The sequence below is a fragment of the Halictus rubicundus genome, chromosome 15, assembly GCF_050948215.1.
Source record: "Halictus rubicundus isolate RS-2024b chromosome 15, iyHalRubi1_principal, whole genome shotgun sequence".
In the NCBI taxonomy this organism is placed as follows: domain Eukaryota; kingdom Metazoa; phylum Arthropoda; class Insecta; order Hymenoptera; family Halictidae; genus Halictus; species Halictus rubicundus.
The window spans coordinates 9,861,186-9,873,947 of NC_135163.1; the positions used below are offsets into that span (position 1 = coordinate 9,861,186).

General features: G+C 51.2%; 1 protein-coding gene across 1 annotated transcript in view; it reads right to left on the reverse strand.

The window, feature by feature from the left end:
- The window catches only part of Nachralpha1 (nicotinic acetylcholine receptor alpha1), a 108,219-nt gene that overhangs the window by 59,677 nt on the left and 35,780 nt on the right, over positions 1–12,762 (reverse strand). Inside the window, exon 2 of the mRNA XM_076800430.1 lies at positions 3,663–3,938. Within this exon, the coding sequence (XP_076656545.1) occupies positions 3,663–3,920 (258 nt within the window). The 5' untranslated portion in view covers positions 3,921–3,938. The remainder of the gene's footprint in view (positions 1–3,662; positions 3,939–12,762) is intronic.

The following is a 12,762-nucleotide window of genomic DNA, read 5'->3' on the forward strand; positions in this document are numbered from 1 at the left end:
ATCGTCGGGTGACTTTCCAGCTGGGGGCGCGCGAGCCGTTTAATTATTCTTTTTCTCGGAGAGCCGGTGTGTGTACCGAGCAATAATATTTGCTCGAGGTCTGCCCTCGATCGGGATTTCGTCGCTCGCATACGAGCAAGAAAATCCTCTCGCGATACAAAGAACCGGCAGGCAGGCACCCTGCCGAAAGTCAATCTCGCCGGGTGCTGGCGCAGGCCGTAAATCCCTACAAAGTCGAATCCCGCTGCCTTTTCCCCTCTCTCCCCTCGTTTCTCTCTCTCTCTCTCTCTCTCTCTCTCTCTCTCTCTCTCTGGTTCTCTGTTTCTCCAAAGAATAACCACGATTCGAAGAAGGCGTGTTCCTTTGAAACGGAAAGGAGGCCGTGTAAATAACGGTCGAGGGCCGCAGCGGCAGCAATCGCACCTCTCATGGCTCTGCTGGGACTCCGCGCCGCGCCGCGTCGGTTCCTCCGTGACCAGACTTGCCACTTGCCACATCCATTAACCCTGGCTCCCCGTCTCTCTATCTCTTCCTTCTTCTGTTCCACCCGGACCCGTTTTCCCGACTCTCGAACATCGCGAAATTCGATTTGGCCCAGCTGGCGCCATCGAATTCGTCTCTCGCCCATCGACTCGGCGCACACCGCTCGAACCCTTACGGCAGTCGGAGAATTAATAACCACAGCATTCTCCCGGTAACTGTCGCCAAGGTCTCTACCGTAATCGTCAAAATTCTAGCCTCGCCACTGGAGAGGACCGTCTCGGGGTTGAAGAAGCGTAGGTTCACGCGCGGCAAACAATCGGCCGATCAGCCGGTGATTATCGATTGGATTCCGAAGCTTTCGGCGGCCGTGAAAAGTGGGCGTTGGCTGTCGCGCTCGCGACCGAACGCCCGGTCCCGGACGACCCGGTGAAAAGGTTGAAAAGCGTCGGACGCGCGGGAGAGGATCGATTCAAAGTTGCGCGTCGAATGTCGACCGTCGACCGATCGCGGTCTCGAAACTGCGAGGGGGTTTCGAGCGCGGTGCGTCACCGGTTTCGAGTTACCGCGTTTAGAAAAGCGAGCCTCGCTGGACGGTTCTTTGAAAATCGAGAAGAATCGATTGGCTCCCGGCGTTACAGACCTCACAGCCGGGGCATTTGCCTCGGAAAGCTGGCCAAAACGATTCTACAACTATCGCGCGATTCAAAATCAAACGAAATTTAAAAATTTTCCATAACCCCATTCCTCCTCGCGTTGTCAATCTCGCCTGGCAATCGCGCAGAACCTTGGCTACTGAATAAACGTGTTTACGACTTATACGGCCGAAACTAAGAAATCGAAAATAACTCGGCGAGGATCGTAAATCGCGGAGCGGATCGCCGATATACGGGTTACCTGCTAAATCCATAGTACCGGGTAATTGACCGGGGCACTCTGGATCTCGGAGGTAGGCGTGCAAGAAATATTCCAGCGAAATTCGGTGCGCCGCGTGCCGCGGAAGCCGGCAGCTGCCTGGAATATTTCTTCCGGCATCCTCGGCTCACCTGGCCGATGCGAGAGGCCGAGCAGGAAGGAAGGAAGCGAGGGCAGGTAGGGCAGGTAGTGCAGGTAGGCGGAGGCGGCTAACTGGAGATTCATTTCAATATATCCGACACGTAACACAGCCAGCCCATGGATTATGCAAGGCATGGATGCAGGCCCCACCGATCTATAGCTCGCGTCCACGTACTTGCGGCGATAAGTTGAATTCCGGGGGTTCTCCGGCCCGGAACCGGAACTAATTTACAAGCGGCCTGATCCGTAGCACTCGAGCCATTAATTGCCATAATCTGATCGCAAGCAATCAATCGTGTCTCAGCGAGGTTTGCCAGGGCTCGAACGCGCCCACCTATACACTCGGGCTCTCTCTCTCGTCTTCCTACGACGGATCAATGTGCTACAATTACGCGATTGTGTCTCCCCTGTACCCCCCCCCGACCCCGCTGATCCCCTCTACCCCCACCCACGCGCGGTATTGTCTCCTTGGTTATTACATTCGTGTTACATGCTTATATATCCAAGCTCCGAATTTCGCCTGTAATTACCTCGATCATCGCCGCCTATAGACTAAATACGTGTTACGCGCACGTACTGTAATTAATTTGTTATCGACTGGTCAACCGGCCGGCCAACTGGCCCACCAAACCGACCGTCCCGTCGCACCGTTTATTATCAACGCACCGCCTAACAGTATCGTCACAGACGATACGAGAATTATGTTTAAGTCTGTCAGGTTTTATTTCTTTTAGTTTTGCGTCTGTCTCCCTTGTTTCGTTCCGTTTCACTTCGTATCCCACGTTTTATTTTGTGAAACGCAGTCTCACGGACGTTGCACTTGCGCGCATGGTTTAATACGATCGTGATCGTCGCAAACCATACTATACTTCGCCATTCGAGCTGTGCTCTCAGCTTTAATAGTCTCCGAGATGGCTTCGCGGTTGCCAATTTTCAGTGGTTTAAACTTGAGTCTCAACAAAACAGAAAGAAAAAAGAAAAGGAATACGTGCGCTCTATTTTTGGCTCCGCTACCTGCAATGTTTCATCAAAATTGGAATGGGACAGTTAACGTTCCTTGTTAGAGTTAGTTACTCGAGCGGCCGTCTCGCTGTGACGCGTCGTAATGACCATCCATGCCTCCAGCCTCTTCAAAATCTGGGCGTGTAAGTTCCGAAAGACACCAAGGGCAACGGTTCTAATTTCCAACCTTGACCTGCACTCTGTGTCAGTCGCTGTCTCAAATCCTCGCGACGTCACGTAACATGGACAACTTTTCACCCGCAATCGAAGTGAACGAGGTCCTCTTAATTAACTCCTCGACGACGCCTGATCGTGGGATCCTCTCGCTACCATAATTCAGACCTTTCGATATTTTTATGGCTACTTTCAAATACCAGAGTGAACCTCCAGATTCCGGAAATTCTCATTAAAAATCTAACAGCAACGCGAAGACAATTTTATTCCGCATAAAAATCCGCGGTCTACCGAATTCATTTCGTTCAAGTATTTTCTCGAAAACTATACTGCCCGCGTTTCAACAATCAAAGCAAGTAGGCCAGCGAAAGACGTTGCAAATAATCACTGGTAAAAGTCCTGCCGCGAGACGAGAGGTTGGCCGAGTCGAATCTAATCACCGGGACGCGGTGTTATAAACACGAGCGCGTTAAAATTTACTAACCGGCCAAAATTATTCGATTATATCTGTTTATCGTTTGCTTGCATATCCGTTCTACGGGCTTTGCTAGCCGCGGCAATCGAATTAAAATCGACCAGCGGCAGCCAGAGCTGGCGTTTCGTCGAACGGGAGCTGTTCATCGCAAAAAGTTTAATAATCCCATGACGAAGCAACAGATGCGATAAACGCAAAATTCAACGAGGGCGAACGCGCGTCGCGGCTCAACCCGAATAACAAGATTCGAAAACTCGTCCCCGAAAGCGAATCATTCTGTCGAATTAACTCTGAACTGGTATACTGTTTACTGGCCTCGCTCGCAGGGGCGTGGCTTCGTGCCCGCCGTTCTGTGTATGCCCGTACGGGCAACTCTGAGCTACAGTATAGTAGTAACTATAGTTTCTAGCGACGGAGCGACGCGACGGGGCGTGGGTGGACGATGACGAGTCAAGTGACAGGTGTGTATACTTACAACGTCGATGAGCTGGGAGAGGCGTAGTCCCATTTTGACTGTTAGGCAATCGCTATTGTTGCCAACAGGGCGGATGAGGCGGTTGTAGTTCGACAGCAGGTCGTCGTAGAGACGCTTCGCATCCGGATTGGCCGAGGCACCCGGAAACGGGGCAACAAGACAGGAAATGGCCGTCGCCATCGCCAGCAATCCGCCCAGCCTAGACCACCATCGGCACCAGCCTTTCCCACCGTCGTTCGACCAAGCATCCCTAAGCATCGTACGCCTTGTCCACCCCTGAAACCATATATTTCAACGTTAAGCTTCGCCTACACGTCCGGTGTCGATGTCTCCGTGCCGGGTGCTCGATAACAATACCGATCGATACACCGCACACTTGGCCAGAATCGCAAAAGATTGGACAACATTCGTGTCCCTGTCGATTACACGTTATCAACTAAATTTGACATTTTCAAACACTTTACACATTTCGGACGAAAACGGGCGGGTGCAATTTAAAACAGTGGCAGAAACGAGTTACGTTCGCACACCGAACAGATCTAGTTCGCCAGAGAAGAAGTGACTCGAAAATCATTTTTTTTCCCGACGTCACTATCGCAGACACGTCGCGTCTGACCAGTGACGGGCCCATTCCACTGTCGACCTATTTCCGACAGTTCGGTTGCCGTACGAGACACCCGGTACATGCGCGTGAGACACGTAGCTTGTCGACATCTCATAATGCTTTGACGTCAACTTTTCAGGCGAATCATGGTACATAGTGAGGCGTAAGTTGGTTGCCAGACCAAGTCATTTACTAGTCGTGAAGAAGAGTGTAACCGGCCATAAAGGAGGGCTTCAACGGCATTGTTGTGTCGCTGAAAGGAAAGAGGAAGGGGAAGAGAGAGAGAGAGAGAGAGAGGGAGGGAGGGAGGGGGAAGAGAGAACCCCTTGAAGAACTTTTATCGCTTCGTTGCTGACCTACCTGCGGCCATTATCAGTGTACCTGTACGCCTGAAAAAGGTTACTTTCCCGCATTAATCGGTGATCCGCGCTGCCAAGGTCGATCGTTTCGCGATACTGAATTTGAATACGACTACGGATCCCTAATTTGCTCCTTCCCCTCTTCCCGCTTGATCACCGATCGCGATAACTTTATTTCCAAGCCTGCGATCGATATCGGGACAGCTATCCGTCGTTTCTGGTCGCGTGACAAAGGCTCGATAATCTTAAAAAAAGTTTTAAAAAAGTTATCCCCCGAGCGTAAAAAAGACACACGCACGTGTACGTACACACAGGCGCGTGAAAGAAAAAGCGACGCGTTCTAGTTTAGTTTGAGAAGTATCGACCGTTTAAAAATACCCGGACTCTTTTATTAGCGAACAACGGATAATAAAATGTCCGTGTGTTCGTTTCGCGTTCCATTCATCCGCTTCCGCGTCCCCCCGCCGGTTAATCGACGAATTACACGGCATGTCGTATTCATTATTGATATGGAAATAAAATTTATGTATCTCGCGCTCGACGGGGAATGAATATTCGCGGAGTAAGGACGGCATCATTGATACAGACTCATAAAATTACAATCGGCGCCGTTGAAATTGCACGTCCGCGTGTGTGCGACACCGTCCGCTCTCGCATTATTTGCAATTTTATGGGCTGTCGTATCGATCCGTTTACCAGCCATTTCCACCGGTGCGCCCTTCTGCGATCCACCAACTCGCCAAATTATATTTCAGGTAAAATCACTCCTCTATCCGCCGTGGAAAACATTTCGTTGTTCTTCCTCCGATGACTTCACCGACTCGGAAATAATACGACCGTATTTTTCAATTCTTTTAGTCTATTCCTAGTTATCAATGTGCGAGACCAAAGTGCCAGTCTTCAAAGTTCAAAAATTGCATTTCCTTACAATACGAAATGTCGGATGTCAACGCATTTATAATTCGATCATTCAACTTCCATTTTCCGGGGCTATTGATCTGCTCGAAAGCGACTGTCACCAAATTAGTGGCGCCGGAAATGATCTAAATTACAGCGTAAGGTGAAAACTTCATTATCCTTGAAACGCGTGAAATCCACGCGGCGGTTGGAAAAACCGATTGCGACGATCAAATTGCAAACGGTCTGGTGACGTTTCATGTTACACGACCCGATAAGAGTCTGTATCGATGCTTAAAAGTCCGATATTATGAGACGTGTGATTTGTCGATCGCAGGCCCCTGTTGGAAAGTTCCGCGAGCAAACCGCGATCGGAAAACAGCCAAGAAAATCGTCGATAACTTTTCTTGGGACGCACGAAACTTTCCCTGTACCGCGGAATGCCGTTTCCTTTTACGAGCACGCCGATCACGAGCCAGATTCTTATGCGCGAACGGGTTGTAACGATCCGCGGTTCGCAAAGGTTCGACGGGTGCAAAGTCGCGGAACGCAGATCGCTGCATTACGACTGGCTGGACCGATCGATACGAAAAATGATAAGCGGCGAAACGCGGTCGCTCGTAATTCCCTGCGATTGCAAAGTTTCCCTGCAACTGATCCGTGTACAATCCGTGCACAAATATTCGAAGAAGAAGAGGGGACTGCGATTTCCTTATTTCGAAATGAAAAGCGTCGCCTTATATCGGAGTAAAACATATTCCACGAATGACTCCGGCATTCGGAGGGTTAAATATTAGCAATCTCTCGGGATCCTCCGTGCACATTTAGTAGATTCATTTGACTCGGTATCGTAGAGCAAGCGGTTAAAAGCGCGAGAAAACATTAACAGGACGCCGGACGGTGTTGTGTGACAAATCGTCGGTCGAATTCGCACACGGGGCGGCGTCGAGTTCTCTCGTTACCGCTTGGAAATCCCGATACACAGGAAGATTGATGGATCGCAGTCGCTTGTCACGGCCCATTATGGGTTCCGTTACATGAAGTTTCTCAAGCCGCAGTTGATCGGCATTGGACAAACTGGCGTGCATCGACTCCCGGTAGATCGACCGGCAGCGCACAGTGTCTTTGGCCGGTTCGTTTCCCCTGTCTGCGCACGACGGAACGGGTCGCTTGTTAAACAATAAATCTGCCCGTTCGCTGCAAGCCCAGCAAAACCCGGAGAAAGTTGCCCGGTAGGGAATGAGCGAAAACTTTCGTACCCCCGGCGTTCCCGGCGTTAGAATTAATCCCTTATGATGTAATATTACATTCGAAATTGCCTCTCCCGTTTACACTGGATCGTCTGTCGAACTTCTTCGGCAAACAACTCGATCCACTGCAGAAGTCTCGTAAATTATAATACCGGAGTCGCTATAAGTGAACCTTCGCCTCGGAAGTCTCGTGGGTGGTTACCAGCAATTTTTATCGGGCAGACCGATAGACGATTTCTCCGTATTAGAAATGAAAAATGGCGCGGAGCCAAGCCGGGCCAAGTCGGCCAAAGACCTCGCGGGATTCCTTATCTGGGGTGTGTTGGGTCGACCGACCATAGATAAGCCGACCCTGTGGTCATTATCAACCCCCCTCGCTTCCCCGACGTCGTTCCGCCCTCCGACCACCGAGTTAATTACGCTGGAATTCCTTACTACGTCCCTGGCTTTTCCTTGAATCCCTTTCGGTGCACTTTCTTCCCGGTATGCCTCTGTCCTCGCTCGTCCCCTCCGCCGAGACCTACTATAGTTCGCGAGCTTTGTGCTCTCCTGTCAGTCCCTAGGGAAAATGGCCACGACTGATACCAGACGTATTCACTAGTGCCTCTCTCGATTGAGACAAAACTCTGACCAGGCCGGATGTAAATTACTTGAAATCGCGACAAAGAATTGGATCGCCAGCGTGTAACTCGGAAGCGAATTATTTCGAATCTAATTTCCGTTGTAACTCGATTCGCAGGAGTACTCGCGCTCTCGTGTACCCATAAAAATAAATGTACCCGCTGTTCGGAGTTGTAACTGTTCCATGTCGGACTTGATTCGCGAGCTGAATAGCGCGCGAGCGCGCGCGCTCCGCGAAACGTTGAAAATTGGAGGTTGCAGGGAACGCGGAATAATAGCTGGCAACAACTCGCCCCGGTCGCTTTATTAAATTTATGGAAAGTTCGCGCACATTTATTGAAAGGGCCGGGCGTGAATGCGCGTCGTGATCGTTCAGTGTCCCGATGCAGCTCTCCCGGCCGTTGCAACTGGGCTAATCGAATCTCGCGTCGCGTACGCCCACTAACTAAGCTTTTATACGCGCGTTTGGATAGCGCCGTTAATTGGGCCGTGGGGCTCCGTCTCGTTCGCCAGCTGCGACGGTTACCAAGAAAGGAAACGCAACGTTCACACGTCGACAGTAACCAAACAGAAAAGCCACACGAGTTTTGGACATTTTTCCGATCGAACTATCGATCGAATATCGCGAAAAGCATATTTGCTCACCGGAACGGTACCCCGTTATTATTCGCTATACAGGGCGACTTCAAACGACTGGTATTCGCCGGCCGAAGCGTTTTCTGAAAAACTGTCCCCGTCCTGTGGCAGCCATAAAATCTGCATTTCCAGTCCTCCAGAACAAAAACCTCGCAAAACCAATTTTAATCCGTGTGCACGTGGCTATCGGCGAGCCGGTAATAACTAAAAAGCAGCGGTGAAATAAAAGAGCGCGACCGTCGCCTGAGAGCCAAAATTTCAATTTTTGGAGTCGGTCCAAATCGTTTCGGATTGTGTTTTCAAGCCATAAAGCAGTAAGAAAACGCCGGGGAAAAAGGGCGGAAAGTAAGTAGACTCGGTAAAACGGGAGAGATTGATCGCCGCAGAGTCCGCGGGGTTCTAATTGGAAAGGAAATTCCGGTCGAGGAAGAAATCGCATAAAATTCGTTTAATTGTAGCCAGCGTAGGCCGCATCGCTTCGTAAGAACTGGCGAGAGAGTATATTTTTCTGGAAATTGATTCGTTTCGCTTTTGTGTTCAATGATTTTCCGACGAGCCTGTCGAACGGGGGTTCCTTCTGACGGGGTAGTTGAACATGAACGGGGTTATGAACCGCTCGACAATAGAACGAAACGCGTGGTTGTTGGTTTTTGACCGTTTCATGGCCCCGGATACGCAGCTCTGCCGGCCGACTGACGGGGCTTAATACAGAGGACCGGGGTAGATTTAGGGGAGCGGTTCTCCCTGGAGTTTCATAGGTTATGGATCGTGTACCGCTTGACGCGTGACAACGTAGGAGGATTGGAGATTGCAAGGACAGAAACGGTGGGACGAGCGGGGACGGATTGGACGGAATGGAACGGGATGGCACCGGGATCCGACGAGATGAGAGGGCGTGGGTGTGGGTGGCCGCTGCCGCTGTCGATGGAAAAAATCAATTGTTTCCTGCATCCATCTCTTGCGAATCTTGGGGGGCGCGCGACGTTTCAGATGAATCGGGGATGAGAGGATGAATCGCTGTAGCCGGCCGTACACGGATTCTGTCCCCGGTACAGGGGAAACGCGTCCGATCGACCGACCCCGTTCACGATCGATGATGCCCCTCTCTCTCTCTATCTCTCTGATGGTTGCGACGAGAAGGAATTACGCAAGGAAAAAATATGACCGACGTCTGGCGACGGTGTCGCGAATTAATCGCCCGGCCGAAAGAGGAACGTGTCCGGCCGACAGGTAAATAGTAACGGAGGAGTTCCGCAAAATATTAGCGAGTAGAGAAAATTTGTCGATGTTCCAACCGGTATTTCATCGTCATCGAGCGGGAAGAGGTTGGAACTGGAATTGCGCGAATCCCGTGATCACTCAGGAAAACGATTCCGGCAAAAAGCAGGCAGAACGCGTCGGCCAACAATCGGCTTCCGGCGCAGCGGAGCGCGGCGAATTTTATTGTACCGCGCGAAAACGTTCCGAGCTTTCGTTATAAATTGGATCGAACGGACAACGACCGCGCCGCTGATTAATTCTTGCCCGCGCGCGCGGCGCAGGCTAGCGAGGAGAAAGGCGGCAAACAAGGATCCATATAACGGTGCCGGAGATTCGGTTTCGGTGGCGTGGCCAGGACAACGACCGGTTCACCGAAAGGAATGACAAACGCGGCCCTTTATGGATTATAATTATTCAAATGGCGCGGCTGTTGCTGAACGCCAACATTTCGCCGGGAAACGCGAACGCATCCCCGCATCCATTTGGACGTCGGCGTCGAGTCGCGCCGTGCCGCGCCGCGCCGCGCCAGACTGTTTCGCGCAAATTGCGCTCGTGGCGATGGACTGTTTAGTCCGAATGAGAAACTAACTATCCGTGTAACCGCCGTATTACGACAATGAACACGGTCAATGTTTTATCGTGCGTAAGCATAATACTTTATTATGCGCGAGCCTTTTCAACGGCCCCGCCGCCCCCCGTTTCTGTTTGCGGACCGCGGCACCGTTTCCAATCGAAAACTAAGCGATGCTGCTCTCTCGCAAATCCGATCGGAACTCGAGCAACCGGAACGCAGAGAGAACAATCGCGTCAGAAAGAGAGGAGACGGCCTGAAGCTGAGCTTCGGGAGAAGAGGGAAATGAAAATATCATAACCGATCGATAACTATCTGTTTTTTGGGGGTCCCTCTTTCCTTGGAGGAAAGCTTCTTCGCTTGGAAGTGGATACTCCATCGATACAGCAAATTTCGTTGACATGATTCTACGAACTTTTCGAACCGAGTGGTAGAAATATGATTTCCGCCCTAAGCGATGCACCCTGTCGACGACAAACAAGAACGGTTTCATAAATCGTATGACAGCGCACTGAATCTCGTATTTGCCGCGGCATAGTCGATGAAGGCTACCAATATGGTTAACGATATCATGCCCGAGCGACGCGAGCGTAAAGCGAACCTGAAGGCGCTCTAGGCGGTGCTGCATAATTAAATGACAGAATAAAACGTTGGAAAGTATCCTTGGTCAGCGATTCCTCTGTGCACTCTGGTCGGTAACTGGCGCAAAAAAGTATCGGTCGATGATCCTGCGGCTGACAGCGGTGTACGTCGAGTGCTATTATCTCCAGACTCGAACTCGAGTAGCGTGCCCGGCTGTGTTTGACGATACAATTTGCGAAACTGTAGCCGGAGCCTTTTGAATTCGGGCGAGAGCATCGTCATCCGGCTCCGTTGGAACGCTTTACAAGATCGAAACTCGTTGACTCGGCACTCGGGGGCCGCGGAACCCGCGGCGAGCTAACAAACGTTCTCTCCCTCTCCCTCTCTCTCTCTTGCTCTCTGGTTCAGCAAACGCGGAAATATGGCGGCCGTTTCAAAGTTGTAGCACGTCCTCGAAAGCAGGGATCTTGGTTTCCGGTGGCCGTTACGGTCTCTGCTCGCCGCAGAGCAGACCCAAATCGCCGAAACGTGTGGCCGACACCTCGAAAATCAATTTCTTCAAGGCGTACCTCACCGGAAACTCGTAAAATATTCGTGAGCAATACTTATATGTCGCTCTCAAACTTCGAATCTTCACTCTTCCGATTTTTTGAAGGTTTTTGATTTTTCCTAGCAAGAACGTTCAACTTAAAAATCCGAATTAATTGCGGTACACGCGTCCGGGTATTTGACATCTGTTCAACCTTTTTCAGAATTTTCGCGTGCGACTAACTAGGGAGAATATAACTATCCTCCCGGTCGGGCAGAAATTTTGTACGTTCGCGAAGAAATCGGAATCCAAATATTGCCTTCGTTTTCGGCAGAGTTCTCGCCGAGCGAGGAGCAGCGTGATCGCGAAAAGTGTCAAGTGTTACGGAAAGACTGCATTAATTTGGAGTCCGCGAAATGGGGTGCTGTTTCGAGAAGTAAGTAGAACGCGCGCGTCGCGTCGCGTCGCGTCGTCGAGAAAGGCGTGCGGGAGAGACAGCGCGGACGTTTCCACCATTGAATCGACATCCAGCTGAAGCCTGCTCGCATTGTGATACGAACTCGCGCGCGCAATGTACCTGTATAAAGGCAGCGTCTTGAATTAGTTTATCCATATGGATCGAGATCGACGCCGGGGCCGCGAGCACCGGTTCTCCCGTAGATCACCCGGATTGCTTTCCATTGTGTTCTTCGTTCGACCCGTGGCCATTCTCTACGGTTTGCATCTGAATAGCTTCGCTCTACACCCTTTCGGCCATTCTGTCGACCCTTCTCGCGCGTCCGCTATTATTGAATTATCCCACACTTGACACGCGAATGCCGTTTTCAACGATTCACCTGCCTCTCAGCCGTCCGACGCGTTTTCGTACAACGCGCCGCGAAAACGGCAACGAAACGGCAACTGATAAGCAGACGGAGGCAGGATGGCAGTTTTATATTTCTTCCCGAAATCTGATTGGTAACTTAACCCTCGTCCCTCAAATTAAATTGGCACAATGGTAGAAGAATTATTTTACCGAGAATAAAGTAATAAATATTTACTTCCGTTCTTCTGGAAAAATCGCGGAATTCTGCGCGGCATGTGACGTGCATGGTGCGACGCGGTATGGCGTCGAGATTTAGAGTGCGCACTGCAACTGACTTCGGGCGATAGGAATCGAAATTCGTCGGAGGCCGGGGGGACAGCAAGGCGGCGGGGCGCGGAGCGGAGCGGAGCTGAGCGGAGCGGAGACGAGGACGCGAAACGGTCCTTTTACCCGTGTTTATACGCGGGCGCCACTGAAATATCGGCTTTGCAACTGACGCACAGCCAGCCAGCGTATTCGTGGGGAAGATATTTCAACGGCTCTCGACGTCTCTGCACGCGTACACGCCGAGCTGTTTCGGCCGCGAATACGCTTCCAGGGGATTTCCTGCGGGCGTTCAATGCGCGCTGCAAGTGTCATTTCGCGATGCAGAAACGAGAGTCTGTTTTCTTGGCTCGGGGAAAAGGGGAAACCACTCTTCTCGTCGACCCGTTTCCCCCGAGCAGAAGACGCGCGTGGCTTCTCGACGCGAGACGTCGCGAGTGCATCCTTTCCGCACGGCGAAAAAATTTCTTCGCTCGTCGCGCGAAATAAAATCCTTCGCGTTCGACTGTATCGGATTCATTCGAGAAGTTAGAACGATTAAATTCACTACACGACGCGAGAAAACAATTTCGAGGAAAACTGCAATCGGTGTACCCGCGAATTCGAGGACACGCGCGTCGCGACGCCGCGTTTACGCGATCACCGGGCACACAGGCTTTTCC